Genomic DNA, 25000 nt, shown 5'->3' with positions numbered 1-25000 from the left:
TTAACAGGTGAATAGGCAAGAGTTTGCTCTGGTCCAACCGTCTCGTGCCGTCAACAGTTCGAATCACAGCCATGTCTTCCAGAGGTAAGCAAGCTGTAAAGTTATGTTTCTGAAACGCCATGATGTCAAATTTAAGCTGACGTTGGACTGAACTAGCGGTAGACTTGAGCGTACTCTTTTAAGTGGTATTAATAACGAATACGAGGAGATTTTGGCCCACTGTTTGAACCCTTGAAGGAGATGTTGGTCTTCTTCATATGGTAAACGTGTTATTAACTTTCCACATAACGTACTACAAGAATGCCGATACTCGTATTTACATACAAGAATTATTAAACATTTACTTAACTATGCTCATTCCTCAGTTGCGTGTTGTAAAGACAGAGGGAGGAAAAATGGTTTGATATTAACCCTCAAAAATGTTTCTCTCTCCTCTCTGTCTTCCTCTGTTCCGTCTGTCTGTTTAGCGTGGCAGAACCCGTATGTGAATGTGTTCAAACACATGCGGATAGACGAGTGGAAGAAAGCCAGTCGAGAAGGAGATGTAACGTCTTACACGGTACCAGAACCTGTCAAGTTTTAGAATCGTCAAGAGTCAGAATCATCTCAGGCAGTGACACTCCACAGTGTTGTCCCACTTGTTAGGTTGATGCTACACTACTTGGCCACTCTCTCTCTTTCTCTCTCTCTCTCTCTTTCTCTCTCTCTCTCTCTTTCTCTCTCTCGCTCTCTCTGTCTCTGTCTCTCTCTCTCTCTTTTTCTCTGTCTCTGTCTCTCTCTCTGTCTCTGTCTCTTTCTGTCTCTCTTGCTGCCTACGTGTAAAAGTCAGTCAGTCAGTTAAAACTGAGTGCTGTGGACAGTGTTTTTTATACATTCACTAAGTATACTTTGTGTCTATCAATGTGTCTATGTTTGTGTCTATCCTGTGTATTTATGTTTATACTCTTTATTGATCGCAGTCTGCGTTATCGTGTAATCAGTAGCATTGTACGTGTTGCTATGGTAACGGGACTGTTGGGACAGATGCTGAGGTGACAGAGCCATAATCTGTCGTTACACCGATACACCTTGTTTGTTTGGTGTCTTCTCTTCTCTGTTGCTGTGGCGACGGAACCAAAGGACAAAACGCTGAAGTGTCCCGTGTATCGTATCCGCGGTTCCGTCCCAGCCAGTAACTACATCCTCCTGCCCAAGAGCGGGTCCCAGTCGCTGGGTCTGACGGGCCGATACGTCTACTTCCTGTTCAGACCCAGTCCAGGAAACCACTTCACAGTGCACCTGGACGTCGCCTCACAGGTAACGAACAACGGCGCCAGAGAGGGAGGGAGGGGGTGGAGTCAGGGAGACCGGAGGGGGTGGCACTGTTAAAGAACACGGGGGGGGGTTGATAGGGGAATTAATTGGTTTAGGGAGGGGAACAGAGCAGAGCAGACAGATGCTGTGATGAGTGCTTCGTTTGCTGTGCATGACGTCTCTCCTGTCTGTCCTGTCTGGTGGTACGTCCTGTCTGGTGGTACGTCCTGTCTGGTGGTACGTCCTGTCTGTCCTGTCTGGCGGTCCGTCCTGTCTGTCCTGTCTGTCCTGTCTGGCGGTGTAGGAGGGCCAGGTGATCCGTGTGTCCTTCTCCAACCTGATGAAAGAGTTTAAGGCCACGCCCACCTCACTGCAGTTTCCGTTTATCTGTGCCGCTGCACACGGCTCTGTGTATGATAGCACAGCCAAGACTGCCAAACACGGTACACACACGCGCGCACACACACGCACGCACACACACACGCACGCACACACACGCACGCACACACACACACATGCACACACACACGCACACACACGCACACACACGCACGCACGCACGTGCACACACGTGCACACACACACACGGGGTGTCCCCGACTAATAATTTACATAGTACATACAGACGCCAGAACACGTGTGTGTAGTACGTAAGCATAGTCATTACATTGCTAAAATGTTTGTTGCCTGGTACTGTCATGGTAATATGGGTGTGTTGCATGTGTCTCCATGGTAACCGTCAGGGTTGGTGGGGTGTGCTCCAGCGAGTGTGCGATGGACGTGTATGGTGATGGACCTTCGTTCCGTTCTGTCTGTTTACCTGAATAAACAGTATTCACACCTGAAGAGTGTGAAACTCTGTTCCAACATGACCATCAAAAACATCATGACCAGTGACCTGCTACTGGACCCCAGTATGACAGCCCCTCTCATTCACACACACACACTCACACACTCACACACTACACCACACACACTCTCACTCACACACTACACTACACCACACATACTCACACACACACACACACACTTGCATGCTTTATGTGGATATAAAGTGTATGTATATAACGTGTGTGTGTGTGTGTGTGTGTGTAGGCGTGTCATACTCTGAGTTTCGTCACTCTGGTGTGTCACTGGGTGAGGGGTGGGCAGCGATGCCCAGAGAGATGAGTTTCCCTGTGCCCGCTGGTAGCAGCTGGCATCAGCTCTACCATCACGTCAGGTAGGAGCAAGGTGGTGTGTGTTTGGGTTTATTTCCTACGGGAATGTGTGTGCGTGGGAATGTGTGTGCGTGGGAATGTGTGTGCGTGGGAATGTGTGTGTGTGGGAATGTGTGTGTGCGGGAATGTGTGTGTGCGGGAATGTGTGTGTGTGGGGAGTTATTTTGAGTTGTGGGGGTTATGTTGAGGTTGTGTTTGCGTGTTCACAAAAAGTGGGTGTGGTTTATAATCCTCAGGTTCCCGTCTGATGGTGGGAAGATGCCATTCGACTCCATACAGAAAGGGCACGGAACACCAGCTATCAGTGAGTGTCTCACGTACACACACACACACATACAGGCACACATACACATGGACGCACGCACACACACACACACACACGTACACATTGCAGTAGTAGCTGTACACACATACTCAGAGCAGGGACATAATCGCACACAGTTGTGGAGTGGAGTGTAGAGTGTATATGAAAAAACTAAACAAGAACATGATTCATACCTTCCTCTCTGCCTCTGTGTCTCTGTGTGTTTCTCTGTTTCTCTCTCTCTTTCCCTCTTTCTCTGTTTCTCTCTCTCCTTCCCTCTCTCTCTGTTTCTCTCTCTCTTTCCCTCTCTCTCTGTTTCTCTCTCTCTCTGTTTCTCTCTCTCTCTCTGTTTCCCTCTCTCTCTTTCCCTCTCTCTCTGTTTCCCTCTCTCTCTGTTTCTCTCTCTCTTTCCCTCTCTCTCTGTTTCTCTCTCTCTCTGTTTCCCTCTCTCTCTTTCCCTCTCTCTCTGTTTCTCTCTCTGTTTCCCTCTCTCTCTGTTTCTCTCTCTGTATCCCTCTCTCTCTTTCCCTCTCTCTCTGTTTCCCTCTCTCTCTGTTTCTCTCTCTCTTTCCCTCTCTCTCTGTTTCTCTCTCTCTCTTTCCCTCTCTCTCTGTTTCTCTCTCTCTCTTTCCCTCTCTCTCTGTTTCTCTCTCTGTATCCCTCTCTCTCTTTCCCTCTCTCTCTGTTTCCCTCTCTCTTTCCCTCTCTCTCTGTTTCTCTCTCTGTTTCTCTCTCTGTTTCCCTCTCTCTGTTTCCCTCTCTCTCTGTTTCCCTCTCTCTGTTTCCCTCTCTCTCTGTTTCCCTCTCTCTCTGTTTCCCTCTCTCTCTGTTTCCCTCTCTCTCTTTCCCTCTCTCTCTGTTTCTCTCTCTCTGTTTCTCTCTCTCTTTCCCTCTCTCTCTGTTTCTCTCTCTCTCTTTCCCTCTCTCTCTGTTTCTCTCTCTCTTTCCCTCTCTCTCTGTTTCTCTTTCTCAGAGTGTGTTGCTGATGTGACACAGAGAGAGGAGAGTCGTAGTGTGTGTGTCAGTAAACCAGTGCAGGACAGAGTCTCCCTCATACAACAGATCACCACTCCCAAACCTGTAAGTGTGTGTGTGTGTGTGTGTGTGTGTGTTCCCTGGACTTGTAACTCAACACCCCTCAGAAGAATTGCTTGTTACTTTTGTTCTCTTTTGATCTCGCTCAGTGCCCAGTGGGTTGGCCCTTTCAGAGCCAGAGCTGGAAGAGAATGAATGAAGTCTGTCCATCTGCAACGCGCCTCAAATGAGAAAATGTTTAGCAAAAAAAGAACTGAAATTCACAGCAGCAGATTTAAATGTGTTTGCATTGTGTTTTGGTTGAGTCTTTGTTTTGAAATACACACACTCACCGACACACACAGATCATGTTTTTAATCCCTCATTACCTGTCCTTTCGTAATGTTCCTGCTCACAATACACTCGTCTGAGTGTTTAATAGTGAACAAACCGCCGTAATAGTGAGAATCTCTCTGTCTCTCTCCCTCTGTCTCTCTCCCTCTGTCTCTCTCCCTCTGTCTCTGTCTCTCTCCCTCTGTCTCTCTCCCTCTGTCTCTCTCCCTCTCTCTCTCTCCCTCTGTCTCTCTCCCTCTGTCTCTGTCTCTCTCCCTCTGTCTCTCTCCCTCTGCCTCTGTCTCTCTCCCTCTGTCTCTGTCTCTCTCCCTCTGTCTCTGTCTCTCTCCCTCTGTCTCTGTCTCTCTCCCTCTGTCTCTCTCCCTCTGTCTCTCTCCCTCTGCCTCTGTCTCTCTTTCGCTCTCTCTCTCTGTCTGTGTCTCTCACTCCATATGCAGTGTCCCAGATGGCCTTCCAAGCTTTTGACCCCCAGTTTGCCTGAGCTGACCTCAGCTCCAGTGCGGGACAGAGGGGGGCAGGGGTCACCAGGTGAAAGGTCAGAAGGAGAGCAGGAGTGTGAGAAGGACAAAGAGGTCTGTGTGTGTGTCCACCATGACGGCCATGTTTCCTCACACACCTCTGACAGTCATGACCAGCTTAATGTAAAACTTCTGTTTCCCTTTCAAATTCAACAGACCCGCTCTCTGTCTGTGTGTCTGTTATATAGGTCAGGTGAACGGTGTGTGTGTGTGTGTGTGTGTGTTTGTAATGGTGTTTAGGTGGATGGTGTGTAATGGTGTGTGTGTGTGTGTAATTGTTCATGTGAATGGTGTGTGATAGTATGTGTGTTTTATTATGAACAGGTGAATGGTGTGTGTGTGTGTTTTATTATGAACAGGTGAATGGTGTGTGATAGTATGTGTGTTTTATTATGAACAGGTGAATGGCGTGTGATAGTATGTGTGTTTTATTATGTACAGGTGAATGGCGTGTGATAGTATGTGTGTTTTATTATGTACAGGTGAATGGTGTGTGTGTGTGTGTGTGTGTTTTATTATGTACAGGTGAATGGTGTGTGATAGTATGTGTGTTTTATTATGAACAGGTGAATGGTGTGTGATAGTATGTGTGTTTTATTATGAACAGGTGAATGGTGTGTGATAGTATGTGTGTTTTATTATGTACAGGTGAATGGTGTGTGATAGTATGTGTGTTTTATTATGTACAGGTGAATGGTGTGTGATAGTATGTGTGTTTTATTATGTACAGGTGAATGGTGTGTGTGTGTGTGTGTGTGTTTTATTATGTACAGGTGAATGGTGTGTGATAGTATGTGTGTTTTATTATGAACAGGTGAATGGTGTGTGATAGTATGTGTGTTTTATTATGAACAGGTGAATGGTGTGTGTGTGTGTTTTATTATGTACAGGTGAATGGTGTGTGATAGTATGTGTGTTTTATTATGAACAGGTGAATGGTGTGTGATAGTATGTGTGTTTTATTATGAACAGGTGAATGGTGTGTGTGTGTGTGTGTGTGTTTTATTATGTACAGGTGAATGGTGTGTGATAGTATGTGTGTTTTATTATGTACAGGTGAATGGTGTGTGATAGTATGTGTGTTTTATTATGAACAGGTGAATGGTGTGTGATAGTATGTGTGTTTTATTATGAACAGGTGAATGGTGTGTGATAGTATGTGTGTTTTATTATGTACAGGTGAATGGTGTGTGTGTGTGTGTTTTATTATGTACAGGTGAATGGTGTGTGATAGTATGTGTGTTTTATTATGTACAGGTGAATGGTGTGTGATAGTATGTGTGTTTTATTATGAACAGGTGGTGTGTATGACTGTTTCTCGTCCTGTGTCACTTTCTTCAGTCAGATCAGCAAGAGAGATACAGGTAGGAATCACTTTACACACACATACACACACACACACACACACACACACACATACACACAGACATACACACACACACAGACATACACACACACACACACACATACACACACACACACACACACACAGACATACACATACACAGACATAAACACACACACACACACAAATACACACACACACACAGACATACACATACACAGACACACAGACATACACATACACACACAGACATACACGCAGTCACTTAAACCCACGGGACTGAATTTTGACCTGAGGTTATCTTTAGCGGTTGCGTGTAAGCAGAGCGCGGTTGGGGTCGGGGGTCGCTATGAGAGGCTGCCAAATGGCATTTTGAGTCTGTCTCCTGTGGATTTCCAGCCCTCCAGTGATCACAGGAATCATACACTCACTCACACACACATGCATACATACATACACACACACACACACACATATATGCGTGCGTGCACACACACGCGCACACACACACACACACACACACACACAAGAGGTCCTTTGTGTGTATCTGTGTAGTGTGTGTGTGTATGTATTGAGTGTGTGTGTTTTGTTGTGTGTGTATGTATGGAGTGCGCGCGTGTGTGTTTTTTGTGAGTCTCTAGGGTGTTTATTGAGTCTGTGTGTGTATTGTGTGTGTGTGTGTGTGTTTTGAGTCGTGTGTGTATTGTGCGTATGTGTTCAGTGTGTGTATTTTCTGTGTGTTTGTAGAAACTACACCCTGATCCCATACTGAAGCTCAACAGGATCATTGGCTTTGGAGGAGCAACAACTAAATGTGTGAGTAACCCTGACACACACAAATACATACATCTCTCTCCCTCTCTCTCTCTCTCTCTCTCTCTCTCTCTTTGGCTCTCTCTTTCTCTCTCAGTCTCTCTCTCTCTTTCTCTCTTAATCCCTCTCTCTCAATGTATGAGAACATGGTGTCTTAACGCTCTGTGAGTTTTTGTCATTAAGTTCAGTGTTTCAACTCTTTTCTGTACTGAAATAAAGGTCATTCACTGTGTCTGGTGTGTGCTCGTGTGTGTATATGTGTGTGTGTGGGGTATGCGTGTAGGTGGTGTGGAGTCGGGATGGAGAGGAGGTGGTTTATCCGTGTCATGCGATTGTTGTCAGTATGAAGATCTCCTCTGGCCAGCAGCGTTTCTTTATCGGACACACAGATAAGGCATGTGACACACACACACACACACACTCTCACACACACACACACACACACACACACACTCACGCACACAGAAACACATGCACACACAGAAACACACGCACATGCACACACACACACACACACACACGCGCGTGCACACACACACACACACGCACACTCTCTCTCTCTCACACACACACACCCACACAATGTTGTGAAGTGATAGCTTGTACAAGCTAATCTGTATTTCTGGTTGTGTGTATTAAGTTTGTGCATATTATTTGCATGTGTCTGTGTGCGTGTGCGTGTGCGTGTGCGTGTGCGTGTGTGTGTTTGTGTGTGTGTTTGTGTAGGTGTCTGCCCTGGCGTTAAATGGTAGTGGTTCTGTTTTGGCGTCGGTTCAGACAGGAAGTAACAGTCTACTGCGTCTATGGAGCTTCAGGAAGCGACACTGTCTTGCCATGATTAACACACACACACACACACTCAACACACTCAGGTAATACATACAGACAGACACACACACACTCAGGTAATACACACACACACACACACTCAGCACACTCAGGTAATACACACAGACAGACACACACACTCAACACACTCAGATAATACACACACACACACACGCTCTGTATTGAACCCCCTCCTCATCTGCTTTGTTTCTCAGCTTCTCTTACAGTGGAGGAGTTTTGTGTGGAGTTGGCAAAGACAACCACCATAAAACAGTGAGTGTGTGTGTCTGTGCCTCTGTCCATGTCTGTGTCTCTGCGTGTGTGTATGTGTGTGTGTGTGTGTGTGTGTGTGTGTGCGTGTGTGTGTGGTGCGTGTGTGTGTGTGTGAATGTGTGTCTGTTTGTGTGTGTATGATTGTGTCTCGTTCTGTGTCTCTGTCCATGTCTGTGTCTCTGCATGTGTGTGGTGTGTGTGTGTGTGTGCGTGTGTGGTGTGGGTGTGTGTGATGAGTGTATGTGTGTGGTGTGTGTGTTCGCGTGCATTTGTGTATGTGTGTGTGTGTGTGGTGTGTGTGTTCGCGTGCGTTTGTGTGTGTGTGAGTGTATGTGAGTGTGTGTGAGTGTGCTTAAGCAGTTTAAATCCTGTCTGCAGACTGTTTGAACACCATATACACTCTAAAGATCAGTTTGTTGGTGAGTGCTGTTGAGGGAGTTACAGTGTTTGTGTTTATTGAAAATCATTTTTCATGTTTAGATGGTTATTGTATGGAACACTGAACATGTGACCAAAGGGGGCGTGGTCTCTGTTTTGGCCAAAGCTCACACAGACGCCGACGTGCAGTCAATGAAGATTGCCTACTTTGATGACACAAGGCATGTACACAAATATACACACATACATACATACATACATGCACACACATACATATACACATAAACATATATACACACATACATACATACATACACACACATACATACATGCACACACATACATATACACATAAACATACATACATACATACATACATACATGCATAAACATATATACACACATACATACGTACATACATACAAACATACATACACACACATACATACATACACACACATATATACATACACACATACATACATGCGCACACATACATATACACATAAACATACATACATACATACATGCACACACATACATATACACATAAACATATATACATACATACATACATACACACACGTACATACACATACATATACACATAAACATATATACATACATATCGTCGCTGTCGGGTGGAAACCTCCATATTTAGTCATTTTTATTTTTTTCATAAATCAATGCTATTGGTCATCCTGTACGTCTGTGGGTTTTAAAAATATTTAACCAATGAAAAGTATTAAAAAGAGCTTGTGACTGTAGCTCGCAACTCCACTGGATCCTCAAACTGTCGGCAAAACCTGATCACTCCAATCATTTCTTGTCACATCGCTAGCTAGCTACGCTAGCCTCTGGTTGTTTGCAGTGCTAGGTAAATAAAGAACTGGTTGTTTGAATAAGTACAGCGTTTTCTTTACTCAAGAAACACTAAGTCTGTAAAGGCTCATGTTTTATGTATTTGAGGCCTGAGTCATGTGGGTGCTGAGTCATGTGGGTGCAGAGAAGAGTGCGGGCAAAACACGGAGGGTTGGAGTGCAGTTTATAGTCCAGCATCTGCCGTCTAGTCATAGCCAATACTGCCTTCAGTAGCCTGTTTATAGCACTTTTATAACAACACAGTCTTCAGTAGCCTGTTTATAGCACTTTTATAACAACACAGTCTTCAGTAGCCTGTATAAACTTTGTAACTTGAACGTAATGCGACGCACTTCCTGCCTGAGATGCGGCCGTTCTAATCAGTGACGGACAAACACACGAATCTCGACATTCGCTGGTCAGAAACTTCGTAACTCCATTTAAACTTGATATTAGTAAAATATGAAAAGTATAATGACACATGCAAGTATCTTACCATATATAAAGACACGACACCAACTTTGACGACACGGTCTTCAATTATTTTAAAAACACGAGTCTTTTTTTTTTTTCATCTCCTGAAAAGTAACAGTTTTGGACGTAGGAGGTTTTCGCCCGACAGCAACGATATACAGATATACATACACATACAGATACACATACAGTGCAAGTTTTCCACATTTTGTTATGTTTCAGACTCATCTTAAAATGGATTCAGTTCATTTTTTTTTCCTCATCAGTCTACACACAATGCTCCATAATGACAAAGCAAAAACAGGTTTTTGGAGTGTTTTGTTAATTTATTGAAAATAAAAGACTGAAATATCCCATTTACATAAGTATTCAGACCCTTTGTTATGACACTTGTCATTGAGCTCTGGAGCATCCTACTTCTATCAATGGTCCTTGAGATGCTTCTGCAACTTGATTGGACTCCACCTGAGCCTAAGTGAGCTCATTGGACGTAAATAGGAAAGGCACACACCTGTCTGTACATGGTGTCGCAGTTGATGGTGTATGTCTGAGTGAAGACCAAGCCAGGTCTGTCTGCAGACCTGTGAGACGGGATTGTGTCAAGACACTGATCTGGGGACAGATACGAGAAAATGTCTGCAGCATTGAAAGTGCCCAAGAGCACAGCAGCCTCCATCATTCTCAGCTGGAGGAGATGGTAGAGTGGCCAAACGGAACAAGACACAGACACAAGATCCACACAGATACACACAGCAGCCTCCATCACTCTCAGCTGGAGGAGATGGTAGAGTGGCCAAACGGAACAAGACACAGACACAAGATCCACACAGATACACACAGCAGCCTCCATCACTCTCAGCTGGAGGAGATGGTAGAGTGGCCAAACGGAACAAGACACAGACACAAGATCCATACAGATACACACAGCAGCCTCCATCACTCTCAGCTGGAGGAGATGGTAGAGTGGCCAAACGGAACAAGACACAGACACAAGATCCATACAGATACACACAGCAGCCTCCATCACTCTCAGCTGGAGGAGATGGTAGAGTGGCCAAACGGAACAAGACACAGACACAAGATCCACACAGATACACACAGCAGCCTCCATCACTCTCAGCTGGAGGAGATGGTAGAGTGGCCAAACGGAACAAGACACAGACACAAGATCCACACAGATACACACAGCAGCCTCCATCACTCTCAGCTGGAGGAGATGGTAGAGTGGCCAAACGGAACAAGACACAGACACAAGATCCACACAGATACACACAGCAGCCTCCATCACTCTCAGCTGGAGGAGATGGTAGAGTGGCCAAACGGAACAAGACACAGACACAAGATCCACACAGATACACACAGCAGCCTCCATCATTCTCAGCTGGAGGAGATGGTAGAGTGGCCAAACTGAACAAGACACAGACACAAGATCCATACAGATACACACAGCAGCCTCCATCATTCTCAGCTGGAGGAGATGGTAGAGTGGCCAAACTGAACAAGACACAGACACAAGATCCATACAGATCTGTGTCTTGACAAGATCCCGCTAACAAAGAGGCTAAAACCCATGGGCACTAGCGTCAGTGGCTAGTACGCCTCTTAAGGTGTCGGGGGAGTGAGGTATACTCACTGTGCAGCACTCTACTCGCTGGCTACCATTACACTCACCCCCCCCCCCCCCCCAAACCTCACTCCCATCCGGGTCATGGCACCAAGACCAAGCCATGAGGTCGAGACAATTGTCTGTAGACCTGTGAGACATGATTGTGTCAAGACACAGATTATGTCCAATGAGCTCACTTAGGCTCAGGTGGACTCGAATCAAGTTGCAGAAGCATCTCAAGGACCATTGATAGAAGTAGGATGCTCCAGAGCTCTGACAAGTTTCATAACAAAGGGTCTGAATACTTATGTAAATGGGATATTTCAGTCTTTTATTTTTAATAAATTAACAAAACACTCCAAAAACCTGTTTTTGCTTTGTCATTGTGAAGTATTGTGTGAAAACTGATGAGAAACATAACAAAATGTGGAAAATTCTTGAAAGGGTCTGAAAGCTTTTGGTATGCACTGTATACACACAGGCATACATACATATATAGAAACACATATACATACATACATACATATACAGATATACAAAGATTCCCATTTTGTTTGCTACATAGGACTTTGATTTCACTAACCATTTACTGCACATCATTGAAAAATGATCGTTATATCCTGCGGTCGCCCCCACCGAGTCAGGTGTGGGAGCTAGCGAGAGAAAAGCCCGGGGTGGCAGCTGGTTTACCCCTGCAACCTGTTGTTTTTAGCTGTATGTGTTAATTTGCAGCTGTATGTGTTAATTTGCAGCTGTATGTGTTAATTTCTGTATGTGTTAATTTCTTTGTGTGTTAATTTGCTCCATTAAGAAAAGCCCGGTGGAAAGTCGTTTCATTTACGACACATCTCTGAAAAGTGATCGCTATAATTCTGCAGTCGCCCCCACCGAGTCAGCGCAAATTACTGAAAAGTGATCGCTATAATTCTGCAGTCGCCCCCTACCGAGTCAGTGCAGATTACTGAAAAGTGATCGCTATAATTCTGCAATCGCCCCCACCGAGTCAGCGCAAATTACTGAAAAGTGATCGCTATAATTCTGCAGTCGCCCCCTACCGAGTCAGCGCAAATTACTGAAAAGTGATCACTATAATTCTCCAGTCGCCCCCTACCGAGTCAGCGCAAATTACTGAAAAGTGATCGCTATAATTCTGCAATCGCCCCCACCGAGTCAGCGCAAATTACTGAAAAGTGATCGCTATTATTCTGCAGTTGCCCACTACCGAGTCAGCGCAAATTACTGAAAAGTGATCGCTATAATTCTGCAGTCGCCCCCTACCGAGTCAGCGCAAATTACTGAAAAGTGATCACTATAATTCTCCAGTCGCCCCCTACCGAGTCAGCGCAAATTACTGAAAAGTGATCGCTATAATTCTGCAGTCGCCCCCTACCGAGTCAGCGCAAATTACTGAAAAGTGATCACTATAATTCTCCAGTCGCCCCCTACCGAGTCAGCGCAAATTACTGAAAAGTGATCGCTATAATTCTGCAATCGCCCCCACCGAGTCAGCGCAAATTACTGAAAAGTGATCGCTATTATTCTGCAGTTGCCCACTACCGAGTCAGCGCAAATTACTGAAAAGTGATCGCTATAATTCTGCAATCGCCCCCACCGAGTCAGCGCAAATTACTGAAAAGTGATCGCTATAATTCTGCAGTCGCCCCCACCGAGTCAGCGCAAATTACTGAAAAGTGATCGCTATAATTCTGCAGTCGCCCCCTACCGAGTCAGTGCAGATTACTGAAAAGTGATCGCTATAATTCTGCAATCGCCCCCACCGAGTCAGCGCAAATTACTGAAAAGTGATCGCTATAATTCTGCAGTCGCCCCCTACCGAGTCAGCGCAAATTACTGAAAAGTGATCACTATAATTCTCCAGTCGCCCCCTACCGAGTCAGCGCAAATTACTGAAAAGTGATCGCTATAATTCTGCAATCGCCCCCACCGAGTCAGCGCAAATTACTGAAAAGTGATCGCTATTATTCTGCAGTTGCCCACTACCGAGTCAGCGCAAATTACTGAAAAGTGATCGCTATAATTCTGCAGTCGCCCCCTACCGAGTCAGCGCAAATTACTGAAAAGTGATCACTATAATTCTCCAGTCGCCCCCTACCGAGTCAGCGCAAATTACTGAAAAGTGATCGCTATAATTCTGCAGTCGCCCCCTACCGAGTCAGCGCAAATTACTGAAAAGTGATCACTATAATTCTCCAGTCGCCCCCTACCGAGTCAGCGCAAATTACTGAAAAGTGATCGCTATAATTCTGCAATCGCCCCCACCGAGTCAGCGCAAATTACTGAAAAGTGATCGCTATTATTCTGCAGTTGCCCACTACCGAGTCAGCGCAAATTACTGAAAAGTGATCGCTATAATTCTGCAATCGCCCCCACCGAGTCAGCGCAAATTACTGAAAAGTGATCGCTATAATTCTGCAGTCGCCCCCTACCGAGTCAGCGCAAATTACTGAAAAGTGATCACTATAATTCTCCAGTCGCCCCCTACCGAGTCAGCGCAAATTACTGAAAAGTGATCGCTATAATTCTGCAGTTGCCCCCTACCGAGTCAGCGCAAATTACTGAAAAGTGATCGCTATAATTCTGCAGTCGCCCCCTACCGAGTCAGTGCAGATTACTGAAAAGTGATCGCTATAATTCTGCAGTCGCCCCCTACCGAGTCAGCGCAAATTACTGAAAAGTGATCGCTATAATTCTGCAGTCGCCCCCTACCGAGTCAGCGCAAATTATTGTTGTAAAATATTGTAAAAAGTTTCCCTAGCGAACTGCAGTACCATTAACACATAAAGAATCGTGAACGCAGCATCATTGGAATTTAAGATTATTCCCTTCAACTGAATGGATATTTTTCTCTAAATCTTTACTGTGAATAGTTTTGTATTTCCAATGCAAAAAATAATCTTTCGATTTATAAAACATTTTTTTCAGTTTCTCATTGTTCAGTGGTCCCCAGTTAAAGGGGTGATGGGGTTCAGTTCACAAAACTTTGTTTAGTTAAAAAGATAAAGAAAAGAGAGAGATAAAAATTACAGTTTGAGGATGTGGAAATATATTATCATAATTAATCATATGCCAATATTACATCAGTCTGATGCTGTGAGGGCACAAACATCACATTGCCAATGAAAACACAGCATTTACACTGTTTAACATGACCTCCAGTATGAACCACACCCCCTACTGTCCCAATACAGATACTGAGAGAAATCATTCATCTGGTTGAACAGATACAGATACAGATAATGACATCTCTGTACACCTATAATACATACATACACATACATATACATATACACACATATACACACATACATACACATACATATACAGATACACATATATACACACATACATACACATACATATACAGATACACATATATACACACATACATACATATACACACATACATATATACACACATACATAGACATATACATATACAGATACACATATATACATACATATATATACACACATACATACATATACACATACACATATATACACACACATACATACACATAAATATACACATATACATATATACACACATACATACACATACACATACATATACACATATATACACACATACATACATATACAGATACACATATATACATACATATACATATACACATATATACACACATACATACATATACACATACAAATATATACACACATACATACATATACACACACATATATACACACATACATACACATAAATATACACATATACATATATACACACATACATACACATAAATATACATATATACACACATACAAACATAGACATATACACATACGTACATATGCACATACACATACATATACACGTATATATACACAGACACCCCCCCCCCACACACACACACACATACACATTCTCTCAGTGGATTTCAGATGAAGAGTGTGTAAGTTGTGATGTGCTGTGTGTTCTGGGCTCTGTGTGTTTCTACAGAATGGTGTCGTGTGGCAGTGGATTTCAGATGAAGAGTGTGTAAGTTGTGTTGTGCTGTGTGTTCTGGGCTCTGTGTGTTTCTACAGAATGGTGTCGTGTGGCAGTGGTAATGTGCGGTTGTGGCGTGTTCGTGGCGGTTCTTTGCGGTCCTGCCCTGTGAATCTGGGTCAGTACCATAACCTGGACTTCACTGATCTGGACTTTGAGGACGGCCTGAGCCCAGACGAGGAAGCTGACTCTCGCACACTGTGAGTCACGTGTTTATCCAGCCCAACGGGGGGGTTCTCTGGGCACTCACCTTGCCTGAACCTCATACAGTGCCTGTCTCCATGACAACCAGTAGACGAGTGGCACTTAGCGCATGGTCCCCAGCGCGTCTGTGATTAGAGGATAAAACAGCCGTCTGGGATCTTACATTAGCCTTAATGTTGATACAGATATCAGATGATACAGCGTAAACAGGGGACAGAGGAATGAGAGTCGTGTGATTGGTGGAGAAAGTGAGTCACTGAGTGGAGAGAAAACTTGAGGAAATTGCTTTTAAAGGGATTAATGCGTTGTATGCCCAGAGTTTTTTTGTTTTTCGTGTTCAGTGAGCACATTTTGTTGTAATTGACAATTTATCCTCAAGTACACACACACACACACGCACACACATATGTAAGCACTGACAGGTGATGTGTGTCTGGGTTTTGACTGGAACAGGTTTGTCAGCAGTCAGAGTGGTCACATTTTGGAGATTAACTATGTTGCCGTGACGATAAGCAACGTCCGCAGACTTCTCCCAGCTCAGATAAGCCACGCCCACCGGAGAGAAAAACAAACCTTCACTACAGGTGAGTCAGAGAGAGACAGAGTGAGTGAGTGAGAGACAGAGTGAGTGAGTGAGAGACAGAGTGAGTGAGAGAGAGATAGAATGAGTGAGTGAGAGAGAGAGAGAGAGAGAGAGAGAGAGAGAGAGAAAAATGGAACTACATCTATTTTCTTGACCCCTTATATTGAGAACATACTGAAATTGCCAGAAAAAAAATTTGCCCCGTGAGAGTTACAATTTTTGGGGCACAGCTCCATAGTCTCGCGAGCGCCCCCTGTGAAGCAGGATGTCCTGAGAGTGGAAGTTCTCTCCTGTGTAGGCATTCTCTGGGGCAGGTGATTTCCTGTCTCGGTGATCACCTCATTTCCAGGCGTGTTACTCATGGAGACTTTTTTTTATTATTATTTTTTTAACTCTGTAACGGAGGCCGTTTAAATTGTAGCAAAGTAACATACCTCAGGATGAACATACTGAAGTAAAAGTAAAATGACAGTTTTTACAAAATACTCAAAAAGTATAAGTACACAAAAAAATTAACTTCGTTACAGTAACAAGAGAAACTGTAATTTGTTACTTCCACTCTGGGTGGTGTGTGTGTATAGTGAATAGTGTGTGTATAGTGAATGGTGTGTGTATAGTGAATGGTGTGTATAGTGAGTGGTGTGTGTATAGTGAGTGGTGTGTGTATAGTGAGTGGTGTGTGTATAGTGAATGGTGTGTATAGTGAGTGGTGTGTGTATAGTGAATGGTGTGTATAGTGAGTGGTGTGTGTATAGTGAGTGGTGTGTGTATATTGAATGGTGTGTATAGTGAGTGGTGTGTGTATAGTGAGTGGTGTGTGTATAGTGAATGGTATGTATAGTGAATGGTGTGTGTTTAGTGAATGGTGTGTGTATAGTGAGTGGTGTGTGTATAGTGAGTGGTGTGTGTATAGTGAATGGTGTGTGTGTATAGTGAATGGTGTGTGTGTATAGTGAATGGTGTGTGTGTATAGTGAGTGGTGTGTGTATAGTGAATGGTGTGTATAGTGAGTGGTGTGTGTATAGTGAGTGGTGTGTGTATAGTGAGTGGTGTGTATAGTGAATGGTGTGTATAGTGAATGGTGTGTATAGTGAGTGGTGTGTGTATAGTGAGTGGTGTGTGTATAGTGAATGGTGTGTGTATAGTGAGTGGTGTGTGTATAGTGAGTGGTGTGTATCGTGAATGGTGTGTATAGTGAGTGGTGTGTGTATAGTGAATGGTGTGTATAGTGAGTGGTGTGTGTATAGTGAGTGGTGTGTATAGTGAATGGTGTGTGTATAGTGAATGGTGTGTGTATAGTGAATGGTGTGTATAGTGAGTGGTGTGTATAGTGAGTGGTGTGTGTATAGTGAATGGTGTGTGTATAGTGAATGGTGTGTATAGTGAATGGTGTGTATAGTGAGTGGTGTGTATAGTGAGTGGTGTGTGTATAGTGAGTGGTGTGTATAGTGAATGGTGTGTGTATAGTGAATGGTGTGTGTATAGTGAATGGTGTGTGTATAGTGAATGGTGTGTATAGTGAATGGTGTGTATAGTGAGTGGTGTGTATAGTGAGTGGTGTGTGTATAGTGGATGGTGTGTGTATAGTGGATGGTGTGTATAGTGAATGGTGTGTGTATAGTGAGTGGTGTGTGTATAGTGAATGGTGTGTATAGTGAGTGGTGTGTATAGTGAGTGGTGTGTGTATAGTGAGTGGTGTGTATAGTGAGTGGTGTGTATAGTGAGTGGTGTGTGTATAGTGAGTGGTGTGTATAGTGAATGGTGTGTATAGTGAGTGGTGTGTATAGTGAATAGTGTGTGTATAGTGAATGGTGTGTATAGTGAATGGTGTGTATAGTGAGTGGTGTGTGTATAGTGGATGGTGTGTATAGTGAATGGTGTGTGTATAGTGAGTGGTGTGTGTATAGTGAATGGTGTGTATAGTGAGTGGTGTGTATAGTGAGTGGTGTGTGTATAGTGAGTGGTGTGTATAGTGAGTGGTGTGTATAGTGAGTGGTGTGTGTATAGTGGATGGTGTGTGTATAGTGAATGGTGTGTATAGTGAGTGGTGTGTATAGTGAATAGTGTGTGTATAGTGAGTGGTGTGTGTATAGTGGATGGTGTGTATAGTGAATGGTGTGTGTATAGTGGATGGTGTGTGTATAGTGAATGGTGTGTATAGTGAGTGGTATATGACCAGGACATAACTTTAGCTTTAACTTTAACAGTAAGAGACTGATACAGTACATCAGGACCCAATACCTCCACTCATACAACATATAGGACCAATACCTCCACTCGTACAACATACAACATACAGGACCAATACCTCCACTCATACAGCATACAGGACCAATACCTCCACTCATACACCATACAACATACAGGACCAATACCTCCACTCGTACAACATACAACATACAGGACCAATACCTCCACTCATACACCATACAACATACAGGACCAATACCTCCACTCATACACCATACAACATACAGGACCAATACCTCCACTCATACAGCATACAGGACCAATACCTCCACTTATACAACATACAGGACCAATACCTCCACTTATACAACATACAACATACAGGACCAATACCTCCACTCATACACCATACAACATACAGGACCAATACCTCCACTCATACACCATACAACATACAGGACCAATACCTCCACTCATACACCATACAACATACAGGACCAATACCTCCACTCATACACCATACAACATACAGGACCAATACCTCCACTCGTACAACATACAACATACAGGACCAATACCTCCACTCATACACCATACAACATACAGGACCAATACCTCCACTCATACAACATACAACATACAGGACCAATACCTCCACTCATACACCATACAACATACAGGACCAATACCTCCACTCATACAGCATACAGGACCAATACCTCCACTTATACAACATACAGGACCAATACCTCCACTTATACAACATACAACATACAGGACCAATACCTCCACTCATACACCATACAACATACAGGACCAATACCTCCACTCATACACCATACAACATACAGGACCAATACCTCCACTCATACACCATACAACATACAGGACCAATACCTCCACTCATACAACATACAACATACAGGACCAATACCTCCACTCATACACCATACAACATACAGGACCAATACCTCCACTCATACACCATACAACATACAGGACCAATACCTCCACTCATACACCATACAACATACAGGACCAATACCTCCACTCATACACCATACAACATACAGGACCAATACCTCCACTCATACACCATACAACATACAGGACCAATACCTCCACTCGTACAACATACAACATACAGGACCAATACCTCCACTCATACACCATACAACATACAGGACCAATACCTCCACTCATACAACATACAACATACAGGACCAATACCTCCACTCATACACCATACAACATACAGGACCAATACCTCCACTCGTACAACATACAACATACAGGACCAATACCTCCACTCATACAACATACAACATACAGGACCAATACCTCCACTCATACAACATACAACATACAGGACCAATACCTCCACTCATACACCATACAACATACAGGACCAATACCCCCACTCATACAACATACAACATACAGGACCAATACCTCCACTCATACAACATACAGGACCAGTACCTCCACTCATACAACATACAGGACCAATACCTCCACTCATACAGCATACAACATACAGGACCAATACCTCCACTCATACAGCATACAGGACCAATACCTCCACTCATACAACATACAACATACAGGACCAATACCTCCACTCATACACCATACAACATACAGGACCAATACCTCCACTCATACAACATACAACATACAGGACCAATACCTCCACTCATACACCATACAACATACAGGACCAATACCTCCACTCATACAACATACAGGACCAATACCTCCACTCATACACCATACAACATACAGGACCAATACCTCCACTCATACACCATACAACATACAGGACCAATACCTCCACTCATACAACATACAGGACCAATACCTCCACTCATACACCATACAACATACAGGACCAATACCTCCACTCATACACCATACAACATACAGGACCAATACCTCCACTCATACACCATACAACATACAGGACCAATACCTCCACTCATACACCATACAACATACAGGACCAATACCTCCACTCATACACCATACAACATACAGGACCAATACCTCCACTCATACACCATACAACATACAGGACCAATACCTCCACTCATACACCATACAACATACAGGACCAATACCTCCACTCATACACCATACAACATACAGGACCAATACCTCCACTCATACACCATACAACATACAGGACCAATACCTCCACTCATACACCATACAACATACAGGACCAATACCTCCACTCATACACCATACAACATACAGGACCAATACCTCCACTCATACAACATACAACATACAGGACCAATACCTCCACTCATACACCATACAACATACAGGACCAATACCTCCACTCATACAACATACAACATACAGGACCAATACCTCCACTCATACACCATACAACATACAGGACCAATACCTCCACTCGTACAACATACAACATACAGGACCAATACCTCCACTCATACACCATACAACATACAGGACCAATACCTCCACTCATACAGCATACAGGACCAATACCTCCACTCATACAACATACAACATACAGGACCAATACCTCCACTCATACACCATACAACATACAGGACCAATACCTCCACTCATACAGCATACAGGACCAATACCTCCACTTATACAACATACAGGACCAATACCTCCACTTATACAACATACAACATACAGGACCAATACCTCCACTCATACAACATACAACATACAGGACCAATACCTCCACTCATACAACATACAACATACAGGACCAATACCTCCACTTATACTACATACAACATACAGGACCAATACCTCCACTCATACAACATACAGGACCAATACCTCCACTCATACAACATACAGGACCAGTACCTCCACTCATACAACATACAACATACAGGACCAATACCTCCACTCATACAGCATACAACATACAGGACCAATACCTCCACTCATACAACATACAGGACCAATACCTCCACTCATACAACATACAGGACCAATACCTCCACTCATACAACATAGAACATACAGGACCAATACTTCCACTCATACAACATACAGGACCAATACCTCCACTCATACACCATACAACATACAGGACCAATACCTCCACTCATACACCATACAACATACAGGACCAATACCTCCACTCATACACCATACAACATACAGGACCAATACCTCCACTCATACAACATACAGGACCAATACCTCCACTTATGCAGTCCACATGAGAGAGAGGGAGGGAAGAAAACTATCCATTCACCAGCTGATGATGCATAATGTGTAAAAATATCCCAATACAGCCATTCCCCGACATACGTCCGAGTTCGGTTCTGACCGACCGGTCACATCTCGAAATGGACAAAAGTTGTACGTATGTTAGCGTGGCATGTAGAAGTCGCATGGCAACTGAGAGAGACGCTGTGATGTACACAATGCCGGGATATCGTCTGACGGTCACTATCGTACGCACGCAGCCATTAGCACTGGCTGTCATAGTTTCATATGACCAGAGGACTTGCACATATATAACTGGAGATGCATTTCCACAAGAAAATGCCAATGTGATTGCACCGCAGCACCATCGAATCTTAACTGTAGAAACACTGGATCTGTGTCCAGCTGAAGTGTGGTCACGGAGCAAAAGACCACAGAGTCCAACTATCGCCTGTCGCTGTGTGAAGTCCCTCATCACAGCACTGGGACCTAAAACTGGTCCAGTGCTGCGTCTGTACGTCTAAAAAAACATAAACAAAAAAATATGGGCACTGCTGGATGTCTGTGTGGAATTCTTTAATTACTAATTAAATAGTTAGTTAGTGCTACAGCCTTTTGGCTATAGGCTTAAAATTGCATTATTACATATGTATAATTCATAAAAACATCAGGCTATGGAATCTGGATCGGTAAGATCAGAGTGAATTATGTCAGTATCTGCACCCTATGCCAATATTGGATTGGATCAGTGCCAACTCTGGCTGGGGCCCAGCAGTGATAGAAATGTGTCGGGTGACCTGTTGTGATGAACATGAGTTTTTCTAAATGTATGAAACTGATCACATGCCTTGACAGGTTTTCATATGACGGAGGGGTTTCAGGAGGATCAATGCCTAGGGTGATGTGATTGGCAGTTATGTAAGTGGATAGGATGTCAGAGGTTAATGGAGATGCTGATTCCTTTGAGCAGGAGAGTCTGTTGTAGTCATTTTCTCTCTGATATTGAAAAGGACTGTCTCTGTTTAATACAGCTTGTTTGGTCGGGGCAGATAATATTGGACAAAAAAGGTGCCGAATGCCGAGCCAGGACCTTGGCAAGTACCTTTACGTCAGAGCAGAAGATTCTGATTGGACAATGGACATTCCATTGGGTCTCTGACAGGGATACAGATGCTTGCCAACTGGGGTCAAATAGAGGGACATTACAGGTGCTGAAAGGCTATGGGAGTGCTTTATTTTTAAAATCCATTTGTAGTTCTTTCATATGAAAATGAGGTTGATTGCTGTTGGCTGTGTTCTTTCTGAATTGCTCTCACATGTGAAAGAGAACAATTATTAAAGTAATTACAGCTGTCAGAAAAACCTGTTATTGTCTCATTTTGAGTTTTCCATTAGGTGAATGATCTAATCCTTTTAATGCTTTTATTGTCTGGAAAGTCCGTTGGCTGTTTTAAAGTTCAGAGTGCCAAGACTGTGTTTGTGTGTGTTGTTAGAGTCAGTAAAGTGTTGTGTGTTAATCGCACAGTGAAAAGTGCAGTATCAGTGAAGTGACTGAAAGTTGTCATTAACATTGGGCGGTATCAAGGTATTACGGTATACCAGGGTATTTAGAAGTCCCGAAGGTATGATTTTCAAAACCGTGAAAAATACAGACGCTCCTCTTTCCGTTAAACTGTTGTGGAGATGCTGTATTGAGGGAGGGTGACAAGGCGTCACATTTTCATTGGTCGTTGGGGTTTTTAATTGTCAGACATAAGAACACATGGATGCGTTCTTTCACCCGCCTGGCACATGAACCCCTTATGCTGTTGCGGCATAGTTTCTATTCTACTCAATAGCGCTACGTCAAAAGCAGCAACCTGGCTCATACCAGTACAACACAGCCAAGCTTTTCTAAAAGCCAGTGGCTTTCATCCGTGACAGCTGTCAATCAAACTGTGCAGGCGTGGGGCCGGTGAACTCCTCTGCTACGTCACAAAAACCAAACTTAGACAAACTTTGCAGATATGAAGGTAAGAGCTACCAGGGGACATCACGGCCACAAAGAAAAGAAAGTGCTCTTTTAGTAAAGAATGGGCCGCGACATATTCCTGCTTGTCCTTACTGGACTTCTGCCAGTTAAATTATAGTAAAATTATATTAGCCACGCGTCTCGACATCTTATGCTTCCGAGCGATATCCCATACGATTGCTCTAACGTTGTGAATGACTTAGATGAACTGACAATGTCCACTATGCAATTAACCCACACCGCAGCACACCGGTTAGGCCATCAGCATTGCCTCCCTCATACTCAACTATATAGAATAAACAAAGACAAAAGCAACTTGTACAACGTGAAAAAAGAAATGTGTATATGGAATCGATCTTCATCATATCGTCGTAAAATTACGAGGGCTTTTAGAGAACCACTGGCCCATTAACCGACGGCTGATTCTCTTTACCTTTGTTTTCTTTTTTTTTACACAAATGCCGTCATATACCGTATACCCTGGTGAAATGTCAGGAAGATATGAAGGTATGATGAGATAGACACTGCCCAAGCCTATTTGTCGTGTGTTAATCACACAGTGAAAAGTGCAGTATCAGTGGGTAATATCAGACACCACCTGAGAAAACCAGTGTGTCCTGCCTGTCTGCCTGCCATGTAAACCTCAGGACTGTATTGATTATATGCAGTGAAGTCAAAAACCCTCAGAGAATCAGAACACAGGCCCACTCACACTACAGTTTCAACACCACAAACAAGCCTTCGCTTCACAACTATGTGTGTTTGTGTGTGTCTGTCTGTCTGTATGTCTGTGTGTGTGTGTGTGTGTGTGATGTGTGTTTAGGTCCAGGCATTGCTGTGAACAGTATCAGTGTGTGTTCTGCATTTTGTGCGACGGGTTCAGAGGACGGATTTCTGCGGCTCTGGCCTCTGGACTTCTCATCTGTCTTCCTGGAAGCGGGTCAGTACATCTCTTACTCCACTCAGCCAATCACACGCGCTGTCGAACCTGTCAGTCACTCTGTCACTGTGAGTGTGGAACACAGGGCTCAGTGGCACTTCACTATTCATGATAATACTGGGAACACAGGGTACCGTTGGGTTGTACTGGGTAATATGGGGAGGAGAGACCAGGGGTTTGTGATGTCATTTTTACCCAGGGCCTGAAAATAAGGAGTGTGATACTGTCGTCATGTGGCTCTCCGCCTCTGCCGTGTCAGCTGTCTGTGTTTGTGTTTGTGTTTTGTGGGGACCGTTAAATGATGTTTGTTTGTTTGTGTTTGTGTTTGTTTAGAACATGAGGGGCCGGTCAATGTAGTGTCCGTCTCCACAGACGGCCTGAGTGTTCTGGCTGCTACCAGGACAGGGAATCTTGGGTATTTGGATGTGCGTAGCCATGGTTACAACACTCTTATGAGGTCACACACGGAGCCAGTGCTTGGCTTCAGTATAGATGGGATTCGCAGACGTGTTACCACGGCATCCAGAGATGGAACCGTCCGA

General features: G+C 43.9%; 1 protein-coding gene across 1 annotated transcript in view; it reads left to right on the top strand.

Annotated features, from left to right (window-relative positions):
* Positions 1-56: 56 nt before the first annotated feature.
* Positions 57-25000, top strand: part of wdr90 (WD repeat domain 90) — a 49167-nt gene continuing 24223 nt past the window's right edge. The window contains exons 1-19 of the mRNA XM_030770182.1: positions 57-84; positions 468-559; positions 1120-1296; positions 1598-1736; positions 2037-2207; positions 2389-2515; positions 2750-2817; positions 3791-3897; positions 4623-4826; positions 6002-6067; positions 6796-6864; positions 7145-7255; positions 7588-7733; positions 7905-7962; positions 8443-8561; positions 15356-15517; positions 15975-16105; positions 24342-24458; positions 24792-25000. The exon at positions 24792-25000 is cut by the window's right edge and continues 27 nt beyond it. Of these exons, the coding sequence (XP_030626042.1) occupies positions 72-84; positions 468-559; positions 1120-1296; positions 1598-1736; positions 2037-2207; positions 2389-2515; positions 2750-2817; positions 3791-3897; positions 4623-4826; positions 6002-6067; positions 6796-6864; positions 7145-7255; positions 7588-7733; positions 7905-7962; positions 8443-8561; positions 15356-15517; positions 15975-16105; positions 24342-24458; positions 24792-25000 (2286 nt within the window). The 5' untranslated portion in view covers positions 57-71. The remainder of the gene's footprint in view (positions 85-467; positions 560-1119; positions 1297-1597; positions 1737-2036; positions 2208-2388; positions 2516-2749; positions 2818-3790; positions 3898-4622; positions 4827-6001; positions 6068-6795; positions 6865-7144; positions 7256-7587; positions 7734-7904; positions 7963-8442; positions 8562-15355; positions 15518-15974; positions 16106-24341; positions 24459-24791) is intronic.

This window comes from Chanos chanos, chromosome 3 (genome assembly GCF_902362185.1).
Source record: "Chanos chanos chromosome 3, fChaCha1.1, whole genome shotgun sequence".
In the NCBI taxonomy this organism is placed as follows: Eukaryota; Metazoa; Chordata; class Actinopteri; order Gonorynchiformes; family Chanidae; genus Chanos; species Chanos chanos.
The sequence above is the reverse complement of the archived record's forward strand: the minus strand, read 5'-3'. Positions and strand labels throughout refer to the sequence as shown.